The following is a 24,595-nucleotide window of genomic DNA, read 5'->3' as shown; positions in this document are numbered from 1 at the left end:
AAATTTATAATGTAAATTTATCTACAAAATATAAATATAATATAAAATAAATATATCTATAAAATATAAATATTATATACATATATATAAAACTATAAGCAAAAAACTTTGGTGCATTGCAAATCAAAATTATCTCTTCCGTCTCTCCGTTAGTATATTTAATGTTAAATCCGAAAAATCATTATGGAATGTACAATTGAAGAAGATTTTAAATTTACTTTTTTTTAAACATTTGACAAAAATTTTGTTATATTATCGACGGGGCAATATCGCTGAATAATATAAGACATAGCTCAAAGACCTACTGACAGTATAATAAAACAATTTCGTTAGAGTCTGGGGAACGAGATATTGCCTCTATAAAATCAGTCTCAATTTGTGGGTCTACTGATTTATTCATAATTATATGTAAACAAAAGTCACACTTAATTTCTTTTTAAAAAAGTTTTACTAAATAACCTGAGATGTACACTACTGTATAACGTAAAACTTTATCTGCGCTTATAGGAACATTTGGACTGCAGTTATAGAGTCAAGTAATTAACAGTAACAATGAGCAGAAAGGAGGATACTGGCTGAATGAATACAAACTTTACCATTACCTTCTGAAGTTTGTTCAAATGTCCATGATACTTTTTTCGAACACCCTGGCTGTGGGCTTCGAACGACGGAAATACACGCCACAAATATAGTAAGACAGTTTAGAAATTAATGGTAATAATTATGAACAGAAATGTGACTGACTCCTTTAATTTACCTTGTATATAATTTTGATTTTGATCCACTTCCATTTGTACAAGTACTATGTTAAAGGTGCTGACATCTACATGTTGGGCGTCGCGAAACATTTCGCCAAAATTTCCTATGAAGTTAAATCTTTATTTCTCTATGATTATATTCACCTTGGCATATGACAATGGTGTCGACCAGTACCAACACAAATCGAATTTTATAGACTAATTTGGTTACATGTTTCGACGCTTACGATTTTAACCAAAGTAACGTTAATTAGTAAAATAAGAAAGAAAAATGCTCCGTGTTTAAAAGGGATTTTACGTTTTTGTTAATTGAATATGTCAATACGTTCGATGGTTCCATAGTATTGAGGTGCATTGGCTGTTTTATTAAAAGAACTATAAAGAATTGTATGTGCAACAATAACCTGACTCTAAGATATAAAAATAATCTGATAGTAAACACTTCATAGTTTATACTAATTACTGATATTGATAACAAAAATTAATCTAAATAACATAAATTAAAATATACACACGCCTTGCTCTGTACTGTAAAATGCCATGACGATTCGAAATAATCGCTATTATAAATTCAAATTTGATAACTTCAGTTTCCTAAACACAAGTCTGTAGTTTATATTTCAAATAACCCATTGAAAAACATTTCAATTATTTCATATACAGATATTTCATATACTCAATAAATTAAGAACAAAAATAAATTAATAAACATGTTTTTTCGTACAACCATAAGGATCTTAATTACATACTTATAACATACAAGGACGTTTTAATGAATAACTATATATCAATGTATTAATAACAAAAAAATGCAATTGGCACTTTACTGAGACCATTTATTTTCATTCGCGTCCAACAAAATGCAATCAGTTGCAATCCATAGCTATAGATCATTGGCATGTTCTTTGTCGTCTATCGTTCAAGCTCCTTTGTCTTACCAACGTCATCGCGATTGTATAGCGCCAACTGAATGATACATACGGATTGGTTGCGAGTAACGCTCGTTGATACACCGTTAATTCTTTCAATCGTGCTAATAATAATGATTAATTGATGTGTTATTATTTGCAGTGGGAGATGCATAAATAACGATTCTTATATCTTTATTAAAAAGAAACTTAAATACTAGCTGTTGCGAATTTATTAGATCATTTAACTGTTTTTTTTGTGTAATATTTGTGATATGTGAAATGAGTTATGACTTGAGACAATATAGAATATGATGTTGTATCGAATGTATGGTGAAGCTATGCTAAGGACCATATGTTAATTGTTAATTCGGTTACATGTTCGAATTTATCAGACATCATTTTATCTCTTTTTAACTAGAATATTTTTTATAACATCTTTGTTAGATACGCTTAGTACATTCTTAATTATAAATTAATTTATTACTACTTTTCATTTGTACTTGGATTAATTCACAAGCAAGACGAGTGCTTAATTATAAAAATACAATAACTTATAGCTATAGTTTACACTAAAGGTATACATTTTATATAAGTTCGTATAGTTTAATTCGCTTCAATCTCCTGACGTTCTGCGCACTGTCCAGCAGTTGTATTACTTCCACGTTAATATGATTTAGTAATCTTCTTTCGTGTTTCAAGGCGAAATTTTGGATAACTTCGCAAATCCATTTGATTTCCAGGTCATCGTGTAATTCTTCGTTGATTACGTAGCGATAGGCATTGATAATCAATCAAAGAACCTTGTTTTGACAGCGTTAGCTTACTAGTTGATATGAATTTTTAGTGTAACCCCATATTTGCATCCCATAGGTCCAGATTGGCTTTATAATTGTCTTATAATTCAACCTATTTGATTTTAGATCATGGTGAGTAAATCTTCGTAACGCAAGTTCACTGCTGTTTTGGATAGACTGCGTAAGAACTCTACTGTTCTTTTCGATGTTAGCTTGGTGTCTGACGAAAATCGCGATTCGATTTTAACTTTCTTAATTCTGATTTTCTTTGGCTAATTCTGGTTCACACTCTGATGATGTTTTATCGCTGAAGCTCCTCCCTCTGGTTCTTGGTTGTGGCTGAGAAAGAAGGCTGATTCGAGAAAACGCCATTCACTTATTTATTCAACTATTCAATTTTTAATACCGTATCTGCCACTTTTTTCCTGTCAGTAAATTTAGTTATTTCAAGCATCATTTTATGTAATATTCTGGAATCTTATAATTACAGATAGCTTATCTTTAATTTGTTTTCTATGGCTTTCATTAATCTGCTGCTTGCTACTTCGGGAATTATATTAATCTATATTAGAATAAATTGTTCACATATATCGTGTTTTTTTTCACAACTCAGTATGCTTTTCGATAAAATGGAAATAATGTAAAATGTAACTTTATATGATCATAGTTTTCTTAATCGTTATATCATAACTACCACAACTCCTTAATAGTTCCAACAATACGGGAATAACCACAAATAATGTAAAATCTTAAACAACACTTAAGCCGGCTTGTTTGGCGCAATGGTAAAGGCGATAGGACGGTCCACCTACTGTTGCGATAGTCGCGGGTTCGAATCCTGATGGGGCGTGGTCATAAATTTATGTTTATGATTGTTTAATACTTGTGATTGTCCTAAGCTAGAGTGTAAAATCCGACAAGAAAAATGACCCCAGTCACGTTAGTAACCAGGCTGGGTAAGACCGGATGTCTTTTCGGGTGATTTCGACTCGCTAGTCGATAGGCTTAATACCGGGGACCAGCTCGCAGCCCACGTTAAACCGTAGGTCCAGTCCAGATAAAAAGGAAACTTTAAAAATATAAAAAAACACTGTTTAAAATTAAATAAAACTATTATTAAATGATCAACTCACTCATTTTCCTTGTCAATATCGTTTTAAATACAAAACGTAAAATTTGCGGTACAGCGCTGCCAAATTTATGCCACAGCGTAAACTTGCACATCCGTAGTCCATTTACGCACAACAGAAACAGAGAATAATCCACATAAGAGTTAGAGGTGGCAACGCGTAGGCCAGAGTATAAAATATTTTTATAGTCTATTCAAAGTTTTTTTGTACATACGTCATCAAGATGTTTAATGTATCGCCTGCCGCAGTTTGTAAATTCGTTTCAGAATCAGACAATATCTTCCTTCTTATTTTATTCTAGATAAAAGAAGAGAGTGCCGTCTGATTAGTTCGTGAATCGTCCGGTTGTCAGACGTATACAAAATTCTTGAAAGCAATAGTGATAAGAGGTTATAACTCTGACCTATAAACTATTGTGGCTGTATAATTAACTGTATTTTTTAAATGTACTATAATGTTAAAATTAATTATATTTGATAATATTTTTGTTCAATTATATTATTTAGATTAGAGTTTTATTGTATGGCAATGTCAAACTGAACTAAAATTCAGAGTTTTGAGAGAACAGGCAACATTGCGACGTTTTGACGTGACGAATAAATTTGGAATTTGGAGGTCTCCCAGTGCTCCCGTTTTGCATTGTCGCTAAAGCGATTAATATATAGATTCTCGTATTTTTACATTTGCGGAATAATTTAATACTAAAAAACGCAAATAATTTCGCGGAAAACTCATTACTTTTCTATGAAATCCACATTAAAAATCGCTGCTCTAGAGTGTCAGATGAATCATCTTCCGTGGTCTGATTTTTCACTTCTAAATCGAAGAAATCAAGACCTAGACAATAAACTTACTTTTTTCGCTTTTTTATATAATAAATCGGAAACGAGGTCAAGAAACTATGACAAAATTTCCTTATATATTATAGCATTAACATTTTTATAATATTTAAATATAGTAAAAGTTCTATATTCGCCAAATATTAATATTTTCGGTTCTCATCATAAAATAAACGATGAAATAATCTTTGAACAGGTGGTGTTATTTGCTAATTAAGTCGCACAACTTGTGATGCAACGTAACTACTTTCTTCTTCTTGTAACGTATCGATCCACCGTCGTCTCCACCTTAAAAAACTACTTTCGATGCCACTGCGTTCCGAACAAGTCGAGAGGAGAAGGTTCGAGATTATAAACCGGAGAAGAGATAAATTTTAAACTATCAGAAACATATCATTTTTATTCTCTCCCGTATCTCATCTTATCACTAAATTACGTAATCATTCAGTTAAAAATAGATGTGGAACTTCCTCGATTAATTTGTTGGAAGTATTAATAAGGTCATCGTTATTATTCCATGTATTCATTATGTATTAAGAATTCGTAATTCATTTTAATTCCACAAATTTTTGGTTTTTGTATTTTTATCGTTAAAAATTATTTTTATTCTCCTCATAGTTCTGTTCCGTAAATATATAGTGATAATTTGTAGAAAATTATAGACGAAGAATTCAGTTATCCAGTCCAGTTTAAGGAAAATTTTAAGAAGAACCACTTCTTTGTTTTTCCGCTTTTAAAAGGTCTTCAAGTTACGGCGGATTGATCGTCAGCTATGGCATCATCATACACAAATTTTCTTTTTTTCAGATTTCCTGAAAGCTCATTTGCTATTCATAAGCCTGCTAAATCATAAAGAGGTTTTTCAAAATCTAAATTATTTTCGAAGATATAGCTGTTTTAGTGACGTGGCATCTAAGATTAAACTTTAAATAAGTTTTCATCGAAACTATTGAACGGATTTACTTAAATTTGGTGTGAGTCCTCTCTTTATATTTTCCTATAGCATTTAAATATAAAACTATAACAAGACTTACCACTTACTACTTACTACTTTTAAAAATTTAAAATAATTTATCGTTTTTTCGAACACGGGTAAATTGGCGAAAAAACTTTTACTTCGATTGCATTTTTAACTTACTGATCGTTAACGAGCCAAACTCTGTCAGTTACTAGATGTCAATAAATATGCGGAAATCTGTAACTGAGGCTCGTCGAATGCTCCAAAATACTTGTTAAGACCGCTATTAGTAAAAGTCCATATCGCGAGCGATCTCAACTAGTCAGATATGGCGATTTTTGTATTGAAAATATAAAAGAGAAAATTGACATCAAAAAGCCATGGCAGATCACTAACCCAATTACGATTGCTTTCAGTGTTTTGGAGCCAATAATTAAAAAAACACTATCGCTGTAAAAGGGAATTTTCGAGAGTACGGTACGACAGCAGGCAGGCCTCGTTCTGGAAGACAACGGATGTCTCGTAACGCTAAAAATGTGGCTCTGGTGCGCGGAGTATTGCGGAGTCTCCAGAAACATCAATTCGGAGACGTGGTCCCCAGTTACACATTTCTGCACGCATTTTAAGGCGAAAACTGATTTAAAAATGTTGCCGTACAAAATTCAGTTAGTCCAAATATTGCTACAGAGAGATCTTGACCAACGAGTTGAGTACAGTAATGCAATCCTAAGGCTGTCTGGTGAAATTGAAGATTTTTCGTCTAAATTGATAATGAGCAATGAAACCCATTTTCTTTTCAGTAGCCACGTCAATAAACAGAACAGTCGGTTTTGGGGAACACAGAATTCTCAATTAATTCATGAAACATCATTGCATCCACTAAAAACAGCTGTATTGTGTCGTATTCATACCGGAAACATCATTGGCCCCTATTTTTTTGAAAATCATCAAGGTGTTTCAGTTAGTACTGAACGGTACCAAGACATGATTCGAAATTTTCTTGTACCTGAAATGGGAGATCACAAGAACACGAGGACATGTGGTTTCAGCAAGATAGCCAAACAGATCTCCGGTTTTAACAGCACCAGACTTTTTCTTGTTGGTTTTTTTTTAATCAAAACTTTATGTAAATAAGCCCCAAACGATTCAACATCTTAAAGACAATATACGTCACGAAATTGAAGAAATTCCGCCTCAGATGTTGCAGAATCTCATAAAAAAATGCCTTAAAAAGAGCCAAAAGTTGCATAGCGAACCGCGGTGACCATTCAGCCGATATCATTTTTCAACCATAACGGAAAAAAAAATGTAAAGACCAAATAAACTTTTTATGAAAACCAAACTTACTTATATTTTCTTCGAGCAAAGTTATAGGCAATGAAAATGGTAGCGGGACCTTTGCCCCACGTTGTATAATGTATTTTATTCAAAATACTGTCCACGGTTAGCTGTGTCTTATCCCTATCTTTCAGGCATTATACAAATTTCGTTTTCAAGAAATGTCTCCTAATATAAAACAGTTAATCTGCAGGATCCCTTTAAAATTAAGCAATTAAAATAAAAATTCCCCGAAAATGACGCTTATCGGACTCAAAACTTGAATAAAATAAAGAAATATACTGCCAATACTTGAAGATTATATTATTGACAAATATCCAGTCTGATATTATAACTTCTTGATCAGAACATTTTACAATACTTAATTGGTCACATTTTATTGAGAGTTATTTATATATCTAATACATTATAATGTCATCTCTATCGCGCACTTTATTACTACATGAACAAATTACTCCATAAAATGTAACAACAATCTAACCCAAGCCCAATTTAAACAACTATGTACGGAGTTTCCTTTTCATACTTTTAATTGAAGAAGACGTTAACGGCCGACATCATAAACTCGTCAAAACTAGCGAACAAATAACTGTAAACGTCCATCGTAAATTACAAAGCATCCTACGCATCTAAAAAACAACATTACAACACAGTACACCAATTTTCTATTTGCATTTAGATATCCTCTGTCTACACACAAAAAAACAGGGGCGGAATTTGATAAAGTAAACGAATTAATTTGACATAATCGCCTTGACGACACTGACAACCATCGATTCGAAATAATGAATTCTGGGTAGAGATTTAAGGCAGTGACTCATAAAATATTTTGTTTGTTCAAAATGACAACATTTTGGGAATAAGATTGTACTGTATAATGTGTTGTGGAATTTAAATTGAATACTGTTTCGAAAACACTGATTATTAACGACGATTTTATTACTATTTTAAATAGCATTATTTATGTCAGGGCAAAAGGTTAGGTGTTTTGTTCATACATGAAGGGTTCATTAACTGAATATGTTTTTTATTATAGTCAGTGTACACAAACAGTCAAGACGTTATTTTTAAGATTCTATTATTTTATTAGATATCGAATAAAATTTTGAGAAACTATATATTTGGACTTTGAACTCTTTTTTTGTTTGAATTATTATTGAAAAACTAGTAGTTTAAATCAATCAATGTTAATATTCTGATTATTTTTGTTTACAAGACAAGGACGATGACATATGCTTAAATTCGAATGTACGGATTTTCATAAATTAATAGTGACGCCAATAGCTTTGATGATCAGAGAAATGTCAGCTGTTGCATGTACTCGACAGTTGGCGTTTGGTAGATGAGTATGGTCCCATGACAAACATTTTCTGGGGCACTATTTTTATGTATCGGTGTCAGATTACTTTCGGTATACAGTTGTTTCTGCTTTTAAATATAATTAAATGCTTCTCTAAAATATGATTCCAATAATTTTGCATTTAATTACTATAATTCGTTAATTTATGATATTATATTATATACAAAAGCATATAACTATCAGTAAATAAATACTTTTGAAAAATGTATTATATTGGGAATGTCAAAGCATATTTTTCGCTTTTAAATGTCAAGTTTCCTTCATCATGCCGACGCTAACCTACACGCATCTTTAGTAACACATCAGAAATTAAAGAGAAATTGACTGGGATGTTTTGAAACACCCACCGTATATCCCGGAGCTTGTTCCAATTACCATTCGTTCCAATTTCTGCAAAAACTCCTTTAATTATGTAAAGTTCTTCAAAAAAGAAACATTCCTCCATCCATCTTCTAGGACGCCAAATATTAGTTTATTGCACCAATATTGAAGATTTAATGGATGCGATGAAAGATCCAATACGCAGGTGTGCGGCAATTTTAAAATGTTTTTTATGTTGATCGAACAACAAGCTGGGTTTATCAAATTCCCTTGCTTTTTGTGTCTATGGAATAGCAAAGACCGAGTAAATTACTAAGTCAAATAGAATTGGCCGTACCTTTATTTAAAATTCTTTTATCGTCGATGCATATAGAGTTGGAATTAATGAAGAAATGTGTAAAATTGCTTCCAAAGATGCAGATTGCTTCAAATTAGTAATTTAACAGTTTCCAGGCCTCTCAGAAGCAAAGGTGAAGAAAGGTATTTTCACAGGACCAGACATTGGACAGGTTATTACTATCCTACAATTCATCATGGCCATAACAAATCCTCTAGAAGGGTGGATTGCTTTTAAAGAGGTCATAGAGAAACTTTAGGCAATCATAAAGATCCTAACTATAAACAAATAGACAAAATAATTCTAAATGCACATAAAAGTGCATTTTCTCATTCCCATCTCGAAAATTTGGGTGATGTGAGTGCAAAGCAAGGTGGAAAAAAGTTGAATACTTCACAGAGACCTTCCAAATTCTCCCCACAAGCGAAAATATAAAGACAAGAGCCTCGATGGGAAAAATAAAAGTTTTTAGTGTGTTCAACTAAACATACATTCGATAAAAAAATATGTATCGTTAATGATGCGTAAATAAAGTAATATTTTTCAAGTCACTTCGCATTTATTTTAATAATAACTGGTCTCGTGACTCAAATTGTCAATGAACACCCAAAAACTTAAAAATATATATCACAAAACCTAAACAGCTTAAATTTTTTTTTGCAGATCTGTATTAGTGTTTGAAATGAACATAATTACATTCGCTTTGATGAACATGAAAAAACCTAAATTACTTTTTCCTCTGTCCGATATGAGATATAAGAAATATTTTCTCATATATGAATTCCATCTCAAATGATAATTTCGATAACAATTTTTTTTGTTACAATAACCTTTGGTTTCCAAAGACTAAATTTACCTCATCCGTTAACCTTTAATTTTAATACATTGACTATTGCGGTACCTTTACCCAGTGTTCTAAATATCAACACTTCCGACAAAATATTCCCCACAATCACCAAAGGGCAACAACTTATCCTAAAAACTGAAAATAAAATATGTCTGATAATTTACTTCAACAAAATAAAATTATTATAATTAACAAAATTAACTATTATATCAACATCAAACAACTTAATAATAAGTAATTAAAACCTTAAATACTCTAGTTATTTTCTGCCTAATAAAGTGGATACGAAACTATATACTTCATAATGCAACTTCTGAAAATATCCAGTCATAAAACGTGACTCACTGTGAGTTGGTGAACCAATTAAAGCAAGCTGGAAACGTTGGAAGTTGAAAATACAATTTATTGAAACAAAAAAACGATTAAGCCTAAGTTTATCCACTACTTTGTAAAATGCGTATTGCCGAGCGTCGCTATTTATTAAATAAAACAATTCTAATCATTCTGTTGTTATGTTTTCACTTAACGTTCATCGCCAAGACTAAAGGCTCATTCTTTTTTAACAAAGCAACAGTATTTCTGTCAACACGTTTTAAGCAAGACAAAAAACAAGTCGTCTTAAAAATACGATTTTCAGAAAGTGTCGTTGGACGATGAAACATTTACCTACCTTTTCAGGATGCCGTCGAACGCTTGATGAAATCCCAATTAACTGCTGAAATGTTTGAAAATGGCGAAGGTGACGGTGTCCTCTAAATTTGTATTTTTTGTAACAGTTGTTAGAATATACAATAGAAAGTCGACTTTAAATTTGTTATTATTATAATTATTACTCTTGGTGGTTCAAGAATTTGACCAAATAGGAAACGGATATTAAATATCATAATTGCAGAAGCTTTTTATGTATATCGAACAACTGATACGGTCCTGGCTACCAAGACTGTGTATATGGTCGTTTTTTTCTATGATTCTTATGTTTATTAAGACTCTCAGTCCCGTAAAATAAAGGTTTTGTTTGTGAAACCTTGTTTTATATTTCATAACTTTCATACCTTGCAATGAAAAAGAGAAATCGATATATATCGATATATCGGAGAAAAACATAATTCATATATCTATATATTTTTGCAACAAATTTAAAAATATCGATATTTTACAAAAAAAATATATCAATATTTTTAAGAAAAAATAACAATAATGAAATTTTAACATAAAAATATATAATAGATATTTAAAATTAAGTACAAAAATTCACCAATTTTAAAGGTTTAATAAAAATTATATTTAATTTATTTATGAAAATATCGATCAAAAATATCGATATTTTTCCTGCATCCCTAGTTCATAACAGATTATTCGAAATGTCCCCGGCCTACCATAGTAAAATTTTTACCACGTTTTTTTGAAAAAATTATTATTTTACAGTGATTATAGCGACCCTTCAACTTTTTGATACCATTTTTGTAATACAATTTGTCCTTTGCTTCAATATAGGCCTCAGTTTCAGCTATCACCTCTTCATTCGACGAAAATATCTTCCCAGCGAGCATTCTTTTGAGGTCTGAGAACAAGAAATAGTCGCTGGGGGGCGAGATCTGAAGAATACGTTGGATGAGGAAGCAATTCGAAGCCCAATCCATGGATTTTTGTCATCGTTTTCACTGACTTGTGACACGGTGCATTGTCTGGATGAGGCAGCACTTTCTTTTTCTTCAAATGCGGCCGTTTTTCTGCAATTTCCACCTTCAAACGGTCCAATAACGCTATGTAATAGTCGCTACTGATGGTCCTTCCTTTTTCAAGGTAGTCAATGTTCAGCTGTAAAATTTATACACGCATCTTTTGGGGGTTAGGGCTAACTAAAAAATATATGGATTTAATTCTAGTAGCGCCATCTATCTGTCAGGCCGGAGACTTTTCAATTGACCTGTTATGCTTCCAAAAAACGAAGCTCTACTCGGAAAATTTAATTATGTAACTGTTTAATTAATCTAATCGCCATTCCTATTTAAATATGTTTATATTCCTCATACCAAGACAAATCAAAGAAAGTAGTTCGAGGAATAAAATCAACAAATTCAAATAAATATTTATAAATACTTCGGAACGATCGGTAATTACCTGGACAAGGTTTTCAGTGGTTTACGGTACAGTGGAAGGGGGGTACCCAGTAGGACGGTCTAAAAATATATACGGCCAAGGTACAGCGCCGGTTCGAATATCGTAATGGTATGTCTTGTATCCGTAGGGACGGAATCAAGTTTTAAAAATACGAAAATAAGACAGAAGGCATGGGTTTTGGAACGTGGCGTGAATGGGGGCATTTATCGCTATCTCGAAATTTATATCCTGTTAAATATAGCGCAGTGTTTCCCGTTTTTTTTTTCTGTTTTAGCTGTACTGGGTGTAAAATTTATAAAACTATTTAGATGTATTAATAACACAGGTCTGCAAATAAAATTTCTGAAAACTGTTTAGGTTTTGTGAGGTAACCTTTATTTGGGTGTCCTAGATCCGAAAATGGCTTCCTTTTTGACATAAAATTGAAACTTGAACTTGGAAAATACTATTTTATTTACGAAGGTCACTATTTATATTGAGTGAGTCCATCTAACGGTTCCATCGAAAAGTTTGACTTTTTGACGATATACGTACTCAGAACATTTTTGCATCACACGGACGCTATTTGTTTATTTTATATTTAGTTGAAAGTTTCGTCTCGGCAAAAAATGGAACTGAATCGTGAACATTTTCGTGCGATAGATTTTTTACGATTTTCGACGTGGATTATCTCAACAAGAGTGAATCAATCAACTTGATTTGACTTTTGGCGATGAAGCTCCATCAAAGACCACCCTGTATCACTGGTTTTAAGAATTTAATCGTGGTCGTAGTTCGCTATCCGACGAGTTACGTGAAAGTCGTCCAGAATCGGCTGTTGTGCCAGAAAACATCGATGGTGTGTGCGAAATGATTAAGCAAGATCGTCATGTCACCTATTGTGAGATTGAGGCATCCCTAAGCATTAGTTCCACCAGCATATATGCGATTTTACATGAACACTTAGCTGTGCAAAAATTATGTTCGCGTTGGATCCCATACAATTTGACAATCGCTAAAAAAAGGGGTCGTGTCGATTGGTGCAAAGAAATGCTTAAGAAATTCAATCGCAGTGCTTTGAAAGACGTTTATAAAATCGTGATAAGTGACGAGTTATGTATATATTCGTATGAGCCCGAAAGTAAGCAACATTCGACTGTATGGGCGTTCAAAGATGAACCAAATCCAACAAAAGTTATTCACGCACGAAGCACTTCATAGAAAATGGTTGCAAATTGCAACAGTGCCTCTAGAGGATCGTAGAACAGTAAATTCTGATTGGTACACAACAATTTATTTGCCAGAAGTCTTCGGTGAAATAAGGAAAACAAACAAGAGACGCCGGGTTGTTCTTCATCATGACAATGCGAGCTCTCAAACAAGAGCCTATTTGAGCACTCAAAACATTGAATTGATAGGTTATCCGCCGTACAGCCCTGATTTGGCACCCAATGACTTCTTTTTGTTCCCAACCGTGAAGAATAAACTGTGTGGTCAAGGATTTTCATCGCCCGAAGAAGCTATTGAAGCGTTCAAAAATCATGTTTTAAAGAAATCTCATTCGGAATGGAAGAAATGCTTTGAAAATTGGTTTAAGCAGCTTAACTATTTGTTTTTTTTTCGTATTCCGGAAATATAAATAGTGACCATCGTATAAACCATTAACGATAAACTAAAACATTTTCTTTTTCCCAGTGAAGCTCCTACTTGTACATTTTCGCTTGTGGGAACATTCTAGAAGTTCAGTCTGAAGCGTCCAATAGTAATCTGACATATTTGAAATGCCATATTTTCCTTTGTTCCGTTTCTTTAATGTCCTGGTGACATCGTTCACTTTGCTCTTCACTCACATCTCCCAGATTTTCCGGAAAATTGTCATTGTAGAGATGAATAAATTGTACTTTTAAACTCATTAAGCAATCTTTTGACTTATTGAATTACCATTCTTTTGACAATTTGTTTATAGTTGGTCTTGTGATTGCCTTGGGGATTCGTCATGGTTATGATAAATTGTAGGTCCGTAAATTGTAGAAATTTAAATTTTCTTTTGAAACTATGTATTTAAAGCAATCTCCATCTTTAGGAAGCGATTCTACAACTTGCTTCGTCAATCCCAACTTTGTGTATAGCGGTGGTAAAATAATTTTATGTGGAGGTACCAATGTGTCTTGAAGGACGTTCCTCTTACTAACTTTAAGCTCCCTCGGTGGCTAGCTCTTTTTGGTCCAGTCCATAAATACAAAAGCAAAGGAATTTAACCCCGCGTGTTATCCGAGCAACATGCCCAAGCTGAAGAACTGCTTTAAGGCTTCTTTTTGAATAATTTATAAAAAGACGCCATTGCTACATCATAACGGAACTGAAAAATTTGTATTTTATTTATGTTACTCTTTGCAGAAAATCCCCATAATTGAACACCGTATGTCCATATAGATTTCAGTATTTGCTTATATAACAGCAATTTATTATTTACCGATAATTCTGATTTTCTTCCATTTAGCTAGTACATTTTCTTATATTTCAGTTTCAGTTCTTTTCTTTTCTTCTTTATATGTTCTTTCCAGCGAAATTTTACATCAAGGTTCATTCCGAAATATTTAGCGTTATTGCTATATGGAATGATTATAGTTATTCGTGTCAATTCCAGTTCTTTTCTTTTCTTCTTTATATGTTGTTTCCAGTGAAGTTTTACATCAAGATTCATTCCGAAATATTTAGCGTTGTTGCTATATAGAATGATTATAGTTATTGGTGCTTGTAGGGTCTGTTTATAGGTAACTGCACATGTACAGATTTATTTTCATTAATTCTTATTTTCCAAGCTTGTGTCCAATTATTTATATTGTCACTTGCTTGTTGTAATTTTCGTGAGGCTTCTTCACTCTTGTCTCCGACAGCTATAATCGCAGTATCATCAGCAAATGTAGCCATCGTAATATTCTCGATTTGTGGTATATTACAAGTGTAGAGTAGATAAAGCATTGGTACCAGTACACTTCCTTGTGGTACATCCGCTTTAACTTCTTTTATGGTAGAGTAAGCTTCTTCTTGTTTTACTCTAAATATTCTGGTTGTAATGTACGATTTTAATATCTCGGTGTGTTGTTTTAGTGGCATTTTCTGTAGTTTATGAACAAGGGCTTCATGTTAAACCTTGTGCTACATCTAAAAATATAGCTGAGCATATTTTTTTTAATTTCGTAGGCCTTTTCGATAACATCTATTATTCTGTGGATCTGGTCAATTGTTGAATGCTTATTAATAAACCCAAACTGGTGTGTTGGTATTAGGTTTTTTCTCTCTATGATCGGTTTTATTCTTTTCAACAGAAGTTTTTCAAAAACCTTAAATATTACTGGCAGCAGTGATATAGGTCTATAGCCTTTTATTTCGTTTCGTGAGTTCGTGTTTTGGGATGCAATTACAGGTAAAATTAAAAACAGCATGACCGCCACAGAAGAAAATGACTTTACTTAATAATAAAATGACCCGTTTCATATAGCTGAGGTTTGCCACTATCATACTAAGTGCTTGAATTCTAATTTTTCTTTTTAAAGATTAATCTTTCTTCATTTTAAAGAGGCATTTATTGAGAAAAATTGGTATGATATATACCAGGTGTACCAGAAAGTCATTCGAAAAAAACTACATAATCTAAGTATTGGTCATTTGGTTGTATACATCTTGCACATCTTTCAAGTAATTTATGGATGTCATCCCAAAAAAATTGTCCTTTCATTAAAACTTCTTTGAAATTTGCAAAGTGCTACTCTGCAAGCGCGTGTCTCATTGATGCGAAAAGTTGACAGACAGACGGGGCAAGGTCCGCGGAGTACGGCAGGTGCTATAAGATGTTGCATCCAAGTGCTTTCAATGCTTCCTTGGTCGGTTTTGCTTGGTTTCACAGCAATCGACTCCAGCCAAGCCATGTTCCGTCGATCTGAGCAAGTGATAATCAATAACGTGTGACCGAGGATATCGTTGCGTTTCCTATTTTCTCTTGCTGATGTTTTTGCTACAAGACATCTCTAGTAACAGTTTCACCATATGCACAGCAACACTTTATGAGCTTGCTTTCAGTTTCGGTGTTCATAGAAGGGGGGGAGCCTTGCTTTTTATTGCTAATTAAAATAGTCCACAGAAAACTTTTATTTTTACCTGGCAAGCAGTGAAATCGAAATGTTGACACTGTTCGAAATGACACCTTCAGCCAGTTCGTGTGGTAGCCTCTCTTTGAATTTTTGTTATCTCATTTAAACTGTGTGAATGTTCGGTAAGAGTTTGAGCTGAGTGTTCGTTTCAATGATGTACCACTAACTGTTCTTCTAACACGGAAGAATCATCTCAGTTAGACCACCAGCAACGTTACATATATACCAACAACCTTTATGATTTATAAATAACACTTTCCATTCGTATGGTAGTTCTTCCTGTCTAAATTAGATGATATTGGTTTGGAAGACGTAAAACAACTATTGCATAAGACGTTCTATAGTCGTATACGAGATCCATCATGCATTTCCAATAAAACAGCCAATGGACAGTTTGTAAAATTGTAAAACTTAAATAAAACCTAAAAACTAAAGATGTACAATAACCATAATTACTAAATAAAAATTAAACATATACCTAATCATAAAAAAAAACTAATTCATGACATGATTAAAAATGATCTCACAATAACTACTAGAGCTTTTTTAAATAAAGTAAATGCTTTATTTATTATTAAACGGAAATATTTTTAACAAGAATCGAAAAAGTAATCGAAATATTACCTATATTGCCATAAAAACAGTCAAAAGTATTTTACTATTTATCATTCACAATTTTAATTTTTTTACCCTATTACATTAACAATCTTGAAAAATACCGTTCCAAAATGCTGCTATATTAGCATACAATATATTGTTGTTTACAAGCGAACTACCAAAAAATCATAAAGCTATATATATTACATATAAATATATGTAAGCATAAATTGGATACATTTTTGTCAAGGTCGCAGCTAGGACGACAGAGCCAGAACGTTAAAAAGCAGTCGAATGAAACTAGTAGAACCAAAAATAGTAATTAAAAGTACACGACTGAAACAGTCAATAGTAAATAGTAACAAAATCAGTTGGGCCGAAAATAGCAACTGAAAACAGTCGACTGAAACAGTCACTAGTAAAAAGTAGTAAAATCAATCGAACCAAAAAATTGCGATTGAAACAGTCGATAGTAAAAAGTAGTCAATTACTAAACAGTCGATAGTTCCCAACACTAGTTAGAACATATAACTAAATCAGTTTATAAAATTCACCTGATTGTCAAACGTCTGCAAAATCCTTTAAAATAGTGATAATAATTGCATGTTATAAACCAGCAAACGTTGCTTTGATAAATTTCAAATTACTGCTTATTATTACTCTGATTGAAAATACCGAAATCATTAGGTAGCTAGAGTCAGAAACAGATTACATCTAATCAATTACTATAATGTTAAAATAAATTATATTTGATGACATTATTTTTGTTTCTATAATTTTTGTTGTAAAATTTATTTTTGTTTCTTGTAAAGTTTGTTGTGTGTTTGTTCGTAAAATTCAAAGTTGATGCGGCAACATTGGAACATTTTGACGTCATAAATTTAGTTGACATGAGTTGACGGTTTTATTGAACGGACTATACATTTAAATAAAGCCAGCAAATCCGTGAAGACTTTACCTGGAGTACCGTTATATATAACTTTATCCCATGTGCTTTATGAACCAATAAAAAAAATACGACTAAAAATAATTCAAGTCTTGTGTAAATTTTGGGACACACTATATGAAGTAAATTTAAAATATAAAAAATGTCTGTAACATAACCTTAAATATATCTAACATTAGATATTAAAAAATTATGACACTAATAGGATTGCTTAACGCAAACTGAAATTAGTTTCAACCTCAATAGTAAATAACCTACTGTTAAGATTTATCTTAAATTACAAAATATCTCGATTTACCACAGCCTACTCATACTCGCAGTATATATCAAGAAAGACGCCTTTATCTAGTAGACTGGCTAACGTTGCCCGTGACTTTTAACCTTTATTGTTCCCTTCGTCAAGTTCCCCTGCATAATTGCAGTGAAAAAGCTTACGTATAAAGTAACGGCTAGATTATAATAATTAGTAATTTTACTTAAAATACAAACTAATGTCCCAGAAATATGAAAAAGTTAATAAACGTGGCATAATAAAATATAGACTCTTGTTAACATAATCAGCATAATAATTTGGATGTTTTATGTAATAATAATTAATGACAAATGCTTTAAACATTTTCAAAATACTTTAAAATTATTAAGTGATTGTTAAGTAAATATTTTTACTGATTTGATAAATTAACCTTTTTCTAAAGATTATATTAACTTGTACTTTTTTTAGCTTAAATTATTCGATCATTTATTATAACTTTTGGAGTACCACATTTCTAGTATTGAATCGGTGACTTTGTTACAGAACCTCGACGATAAAAAAATGAACAACACCACCAACAGACATACAATTTCAGTATCCAAATACAACGGAGGCTCGAATATACCATTACGCAGACAATTAGGTAGACAATGCTCAAGTCCAGTCAATTCATCGAAGATACCGATGGATCAGGCCCAGCGATGGAGGCAAAAATACGAGGAAAGCGAAGAAAAAAGGAAAATCCTACTTTCTGAAAGGGAAAAAGGTAATATATGTTAAATATATGACCTGCCTCGATACAAGAGCCAGTATAGAAAGGAGGAAGAAAAGTTAGTTGAGGGCGCTATGACTTGTATCGAGTGGGTATAAATTACCAGGGATCAAAATAAAGTTTCTCTTTTGTTCCAAGGCTATAAGTGGCGTATTAATTCCGTCCCGTCCCGAATCATAAGTGATTTGTAAAAATATATGTTTTATAGTATGTTTTAATAGGAAACCAGAAATTAATTCTGATCAGTGCCATCTATTATGCGTAATATGCAATTGATCAATCATCCTTCAAGGGCAAAAACAGCGCATAATACCCAAAATTTAAGTTGCAAAAAACTCAAAACCCAAAACTTATTTGTAACAGGTCAATTGAAAAGTCCCCGGCTTAACATAGTAAAACACATTTTTTTGACCGAATTAATTTTTTTATCCAACATAATTCCCTTCAAGGGTGATACACTGATTATAGCGACCCTCCAACTCTTCGATACCATCAGCCAAGTTTTGGCTTCAATTATATTTTTCCCTTCAAAACGCAATATTTTATCAACACGCGAAATTTCTTTTTATCCATTTTTTTTGACAATAACATAGTTGCTTCACTCAAAATACTATAATTCACAAACTAATGATCCGACAGCTGTCAAATTTATACACGCATCTTTTGAGGTTAGGGCTAACTAAAAAACATATCGATTTATTTCTAGTAGCGCGGAGACTTTTCAATTGACCTTTTCATGTTACGTTCTATACGTTTTTAAATTCAACACTTTTATTATTGGCTATTTTTATTAAGTTTGGCTATTTTTTTATTATTTGCACACGCTGTTGAATCCCACGAAACGAAGCGTATGATAATTCTATTCCATCATATGTCAGTTATCAAGCTTAATTTCATAGAAAATCTAGAATAAATAAAAAAATTCATAAACAAATTGCAGATAGAATTATTACAGTCCGCGTGTAAATTAGATTTCAACTGTGCTTCGATCTGTATTATCTGTAGTTATTAATGTTATTTTCTATGTGCCAATTATATAATGAAAATTACAAAAATAAATATTACCCACTGGGCACATTGTTGAAATTCTGTGAGATTAAAAACAATTAGGAACTGTTTTTTCAACATTTTAGAGAAGATAGATTTGTAATGTGTGTCCTAACTGTATCCAATTTAAATTGCAGTACTTAACAGTTGCAATAGTTGAATAATTCTAACCTCATTGTAATAATATATTATTACAGTACATAGGATAAAATATTAGGTAAAACTGTATAAAATTACAAAACACGCAAAATTTTAAAATGCCATCGTAAAGACTAATTGTTACATAACTAATAATAATATATTCAAAAAACAAATTCACATAAGAACAAGTCATATAACTCAATTTCTATTTGACTACATTTTACTTGCACAAATATTTAATAATATATACTTACAATATATAATTTTAATCGAATCCTAAAAATTAATTTAATTGTTTGATTTGATTTCAGCATTGCGAAGTCTCAAAGAATTAGAGAAGAAACATTTAAATCTCCAAGATAAAAATGAACACTTGGAGACAGAACTGTTCGTTAAAAATGAGGAATTTGCCAAATTATCAACCGCATCGAAAAGCCTATATAAAGAATATGAAACATTAAAAAACCAGTATGAAACTGAAACTGAAGCCATGACAAGGTAACAACATTTTCTTATAGTAATATATTTACTCTTCTTTTTTCTGTGCGTAAGTTTTTCTTTATAAAATAAGGCTTGTGAAAAGACATCTGCTCAGAATAGACAGTTTCAAAAATTTATTATTTTCTTCAACTTTGATCTAGTTATCTTTGATAAATATAGAACACACTTGTCACCTTCAATTTGCAAGGTTGTTGAACTATTAATTGAATATGGTTTTCATTATTTTATTTTTTCAAGTCACGTCAATAACGTTTGCTATCAAACGTAATAATATTAGTTATATAAAAATCAATATTTGGATGCTGCCAAGGTCTATACTGTTATATATTTATTATGTGTTCTTTTAACTATTACGTCAACAATTAATATAGTTAATAACCGCATAATTAAGGCTGTATTATGATTACGGTAATATTTAAAGCTCATTTAATTCAGGCTATTTGTATTTTAACAATACCACAATATGAGCTTAAAGAATTATTTTACTAATATTTATACATAGATTTAGAGGTAAATATGTCTAAATGACATAACTAGATCTTAGTAACATAGCAAATGTCATTATGCTATTTGAACTAGATAGAGCTGGAATATTTTCAAAACATGAGCACATAATATCTATTCTAATTCACATGGGGCTTATAGGTAATTTCTTTTTCGACATAAGAAAGTTTATTCAAAGAAATAAGTAAGTATACTTAATTTTTGTATTAGTAAGAACATGACATCATAACAATTTTAGAGCCGTCATAAAAATGTGTGGGCTTTCATTTTAAAAACTTTAATTTTCTAAGAGAAAAATATCCTATTTAAAAATGTTAATTAAGTATAATAATAATAGTAAATTTAATTTTTTTTCAGGGCGTTGAAAGATGCGACGCAATGGTACAAAGAGAATAAAGAACTGAAGAGAAAAACCCTTTTATTAATGGACAAAGATGTCGTGGACGAAGGAGTCGATGCTGGTGAATCTTCCAGTGATGGCGATATGGAGAATTTAAACAAAACAATTAAACAATTAAGCACGGAAGTAGCTGAGTTACAAACGGAGTTGGATATGGTGCGAACATCTGAGTTCCAGACTACAGAACAAAACATCAAAATCTCTGAGGTAGAAAATACATGTGTATTATGTAGAATACATAAATCAACATCATCAATCCATAGGACTTGCAGTTGGCCAATGCTGAAAATAAAAAGCTACAAGCCGAACTCGTAGAGCTAAAAAATGAACATCAACAGTTACTGAGGGTGTCGGAAATTATGAAGAAAGAACTAGAAGATCTGAGACAAGTGGGAGAAAGTCAAAGAAATGATATTATTCTTTTGAAGTAAGTTTTTTTCAAACACCTCAATGATTTGATAGTATTATCTGTAATTATTCTAGGAAAGAAGCTGGGGAACAGAAACGCGAGAGAAACATCTTAGCTCATCAAAGCACCCTTCTATTGCAAGGATTGGGTGATATTAACAATCCAGACTCGCTAAACCTCATAAATGAAATTGAAAACTTGAAAAGAACATTGGAGGATGAGAGAAATAGACATGAAGATGAAATCAATAGTCTACAGGTATCGATTTAACATGATAACAATCTATATTATTATTATTTTCAATCTATAAATATTTCAGGAAAGAATGGAAGACCAAGAAAACAACTCTCATATGGAAATATTAGAAGAAAGGCTCAAACTAGTCGAAACCGAACTTCAAGCAGCCATAGCACGAGCTGAAGCCGCCGAAGAGAAACTAAAAGCGCCTCCGGTTGCACCCCCACCGCCTCCTCCTCCTCCGCCACCACTCATAGCAGCAGACACACCTCCGGTGGTACCTCTCAGAAGAAGAAGAAGCCGGGCCACTGTAGAGGACCTAGCCAAAACAATTGGAGTGGCCGAGAGCAACGAGAAAAAGCCGACGGCTCCTGGCGTAAACGAAGATATTATCAATGCAATCAAGGAGGGCAAATTCACCCTGAGAAAATCCAAGAAGGAGAATAGCAATAAGGAAAAGGACGCACCGAAAGCCGTGTCAGAACTGTTAAATATATTGGGAAGTTTGAGGAGGGCGCCGAAGAAACGTCAGAGCCAGTATTTAGACGATGTCCAATTATGATCATTCACGATACAGTTAGAAAACGTTTACTTATTTTTTATATTGTATTTTTGATATATATATATATATATTAATGACGTTTACTACCTAGATATATTTTATTTATAAATAAATTTAAGTTGATATTAAAATTGTTGTATATAGAACCCTTCATGCTGTAATAGTAATAATAGCATAAAACTAAAAAAATTGTTTTTTAAATTCATACAAATTATAATAGCTTTGTATATGGCATCAAAACAATGTGCCAAGTGAATAGCTTTAATGGCAACAACTAAAAATGCGACCACATTGTAACATCATACAGAGGGAAAGTGAGGCAAGAAAATTTGATAGCGTAATATCGAATATTAGAAAGGATGTACCCAAAAAGCTTCAAAATCAAGTCATCTACCACAAAAATGCTTTAAACAAATAGTTAAAGACCCTGCGTTCACTGATGGTAAATACAGACATGAATATCGAGCACACTGATACCCTAAAGGATCTGCCAAATGATCTTATCAACTGAAAATAATGAACGGCAGCCAAGACAATCCACTAGGAGCTCTCTATTAAACTATAAAATTATAATTTCAGAAATAATTTAGAGCTGGATCAAATTACGCAAGCTAAAATATTGGATCTGCTACTCAAAACCATTTTATTTTGAGAAAGAAAAGATACTGGTGACAAACATTTCATCGTTTATGCAGTATAAAATTTTCGTCGTAAAAAACAACCACAGACTATATAACAGAAGTTCAATCCGTCAATGATGCAAGTCTACAGTCATAAAGTTCTATTCAAGCCCCAGTAGACTAGGTAAAAAAAATGCTTCCTCAGCTTAACAGCCATTAGTTCACATTATTGTAATAATTAATGATAGAAGAATTCTCAACAACTTTAGTCCGCCTTTGGGCACCTTACATCTTGAAGTACCACTAATCCACACATTTCAAAATGAATGTTTTGATATACTTTGGGCAAATCCAATTCACCTTGCAGTCTGAACTGCGATTCTTTTGCCTGAGACCCACTAAACAGTATTAAAGTATGCCTCGAGTAATTGAAATGATTGCCTATCCAATTTTATTCTCATAAATACTTGGAATCTCTCCGAAATCGACCGACCTTATGAAATGGATCCGATTAAGAACACACACTTTTACTGTTTTATCTTGGTTTTTGTTAAAGGTGGTCATTTGTTCAATCAGCCAACTACACTCAAGATAACATACTCTGTACACACAGTCACATCTCAAACCAGACGACACGAAATGTAACCTTGACATCAAACACGACATTCTTTTATTAAAACTAAATTTTTTTGTTATTTAATTATTACATTATTACTAGTCGTTTCCGATTAACCTACAATTTGTCTTTATGGCAACTTAAATCTAGGTATATAAACTAGGAGTGCTAACTAGGTATATAACCAATCGGCCCTATCTCAGTCTCTGGTGAAATAATGTTTATACAAGTAACTGCTGTATCTTTTAATTATATACACCTCGCTACACAAGATCAGACGGTTTGATTCTTTTGAGTCTGTGTGCGACTCTGGTGGCATCCAAAAGTTGCAATAGTTCAACATTCTCATGAGAATGGAGTCTTTCCTCATGCCCCTTTGCAATTCTCTTCATTTCTTAGCTGACTGTGGGTATCTGAAGGTCTCGATGTAGGTAGTCAGTCCTGTAGTATTCGGATGCCCCCACAATACTTCTCAGGACTTTGTTCTGAAAAATTTGTATTTTCTTTAGGTTACTCTTTGCAGAACATCCCCATAATTGAAGTCCGTATGTCCATATAAGTTTCAGTATTTGCTTATATAATAGCAATTTATAATTGTGATTTTCTTCCAATTAGACAATACATTTTCCTGTATTTCAAATCCAGTTCTCTTCATTTCTTCTTTATATATTCCTTCCAGCGAAGTTTTGCATCAATATTCATTCCGAGATATTTCTCGTTGTTGCTATATGAAATGATAGTATTATTTAATGTAATTGTTGTATTGTTGTAATTTTCGTGTGGCTTCCTCACTATTGTCTCCGACAGCTATAATCTCATTATCATCAGCAAATGTAGCCATCATAATATTCTCGATTTGTGGTATATCACAAGTGTAGAGTAGATAAAGCATTGGCCTCAGTACACTTCCTTGTGGTACACAGTTTTAGCTTATTTTATTGTAAAGTAAGCTTCTTGTTTAATTCTAAACATTCTGGCTGTAATGTACGATTTTAGTAGTTCGTTGTGTTGTTTCGGTAACATTTTCTGTAGTGTATGAATAAGGCCTTCATGCCGAACCTTATCGAAGGCTTGTGTTACATCTAAGAATATGGCTGAGCATACTTTTTTACTTTCGTAGGCTTTTTCAATAACATCTGTTATTCT

The 24,595-nt window shown here is 32.4% G+C and overlaps 1 protein-coding gene across 3 annotated transcripts in view; it reads left to right on the top strand.

The window, feature by feature from the left end:
• Positions 1-22,344, top strand: part of LOC143190013 (shootin-1) — a 45,505-nt gene extending 23,161 nt beyond the window's left edge. For all 3 annotated transcript variants that reach the window (XM_076394064.1, XM_076394063.1, XM_076394065.1), the window contains exons 2-7: positions 18,184-18,406; positions 19,912-20,098; positions 20,963-21,212; positions 21,269-21,432; positions 21,489-21,672; positions 21,734-22,344. In XM_076394064.1, the coding sequence (XP_076250179.1) occupies positions 18,202-18,406; positions 19,912-20,098; positions 20,963-21,212; positions 21,269-21,432; positions 21,489-21,672; positions 21,734-22,213 (1,470 nt within the window). In that variant the 5' untranslated portion in view covers positions 18,184-18,201 and the 3' untranslated portion in view covers positions 22,214-22,344. The remainder of the gene's footprint in view (positions 1-18,183; positions 18,407-19,911; positions 20,099-20,962; positions 21,213-21,268; positions 21,433-21,488; positions 21,673-21,733) is intronic.
• The last annotated feature ends 2,251 nt before the right edge of the window (positions 22,345-24,595 follow it).

The sequence above is a fragment of the Rhynchophorus ferrugineus genome, unplaced genomic scaffold (assembly GCF_030347505.1).
Source record: "Rhynchophorus ferrugineus isolate W39M unplaced genomic scaffold, kcgeb_rfMv2 rfM2, whole genome shotgun sequence".
Taxonomy (NCBI): domain Eukaryota; kingdom Metazoa; phylum Arthropoda; class Insecta; order Coleoptera; family Curculionidae; genus Rhynchophorus; species Rhynchophorus ferrugineus.
This window is presented reverse-complemented; position numbering and strand designations above follow the sequence as displayed.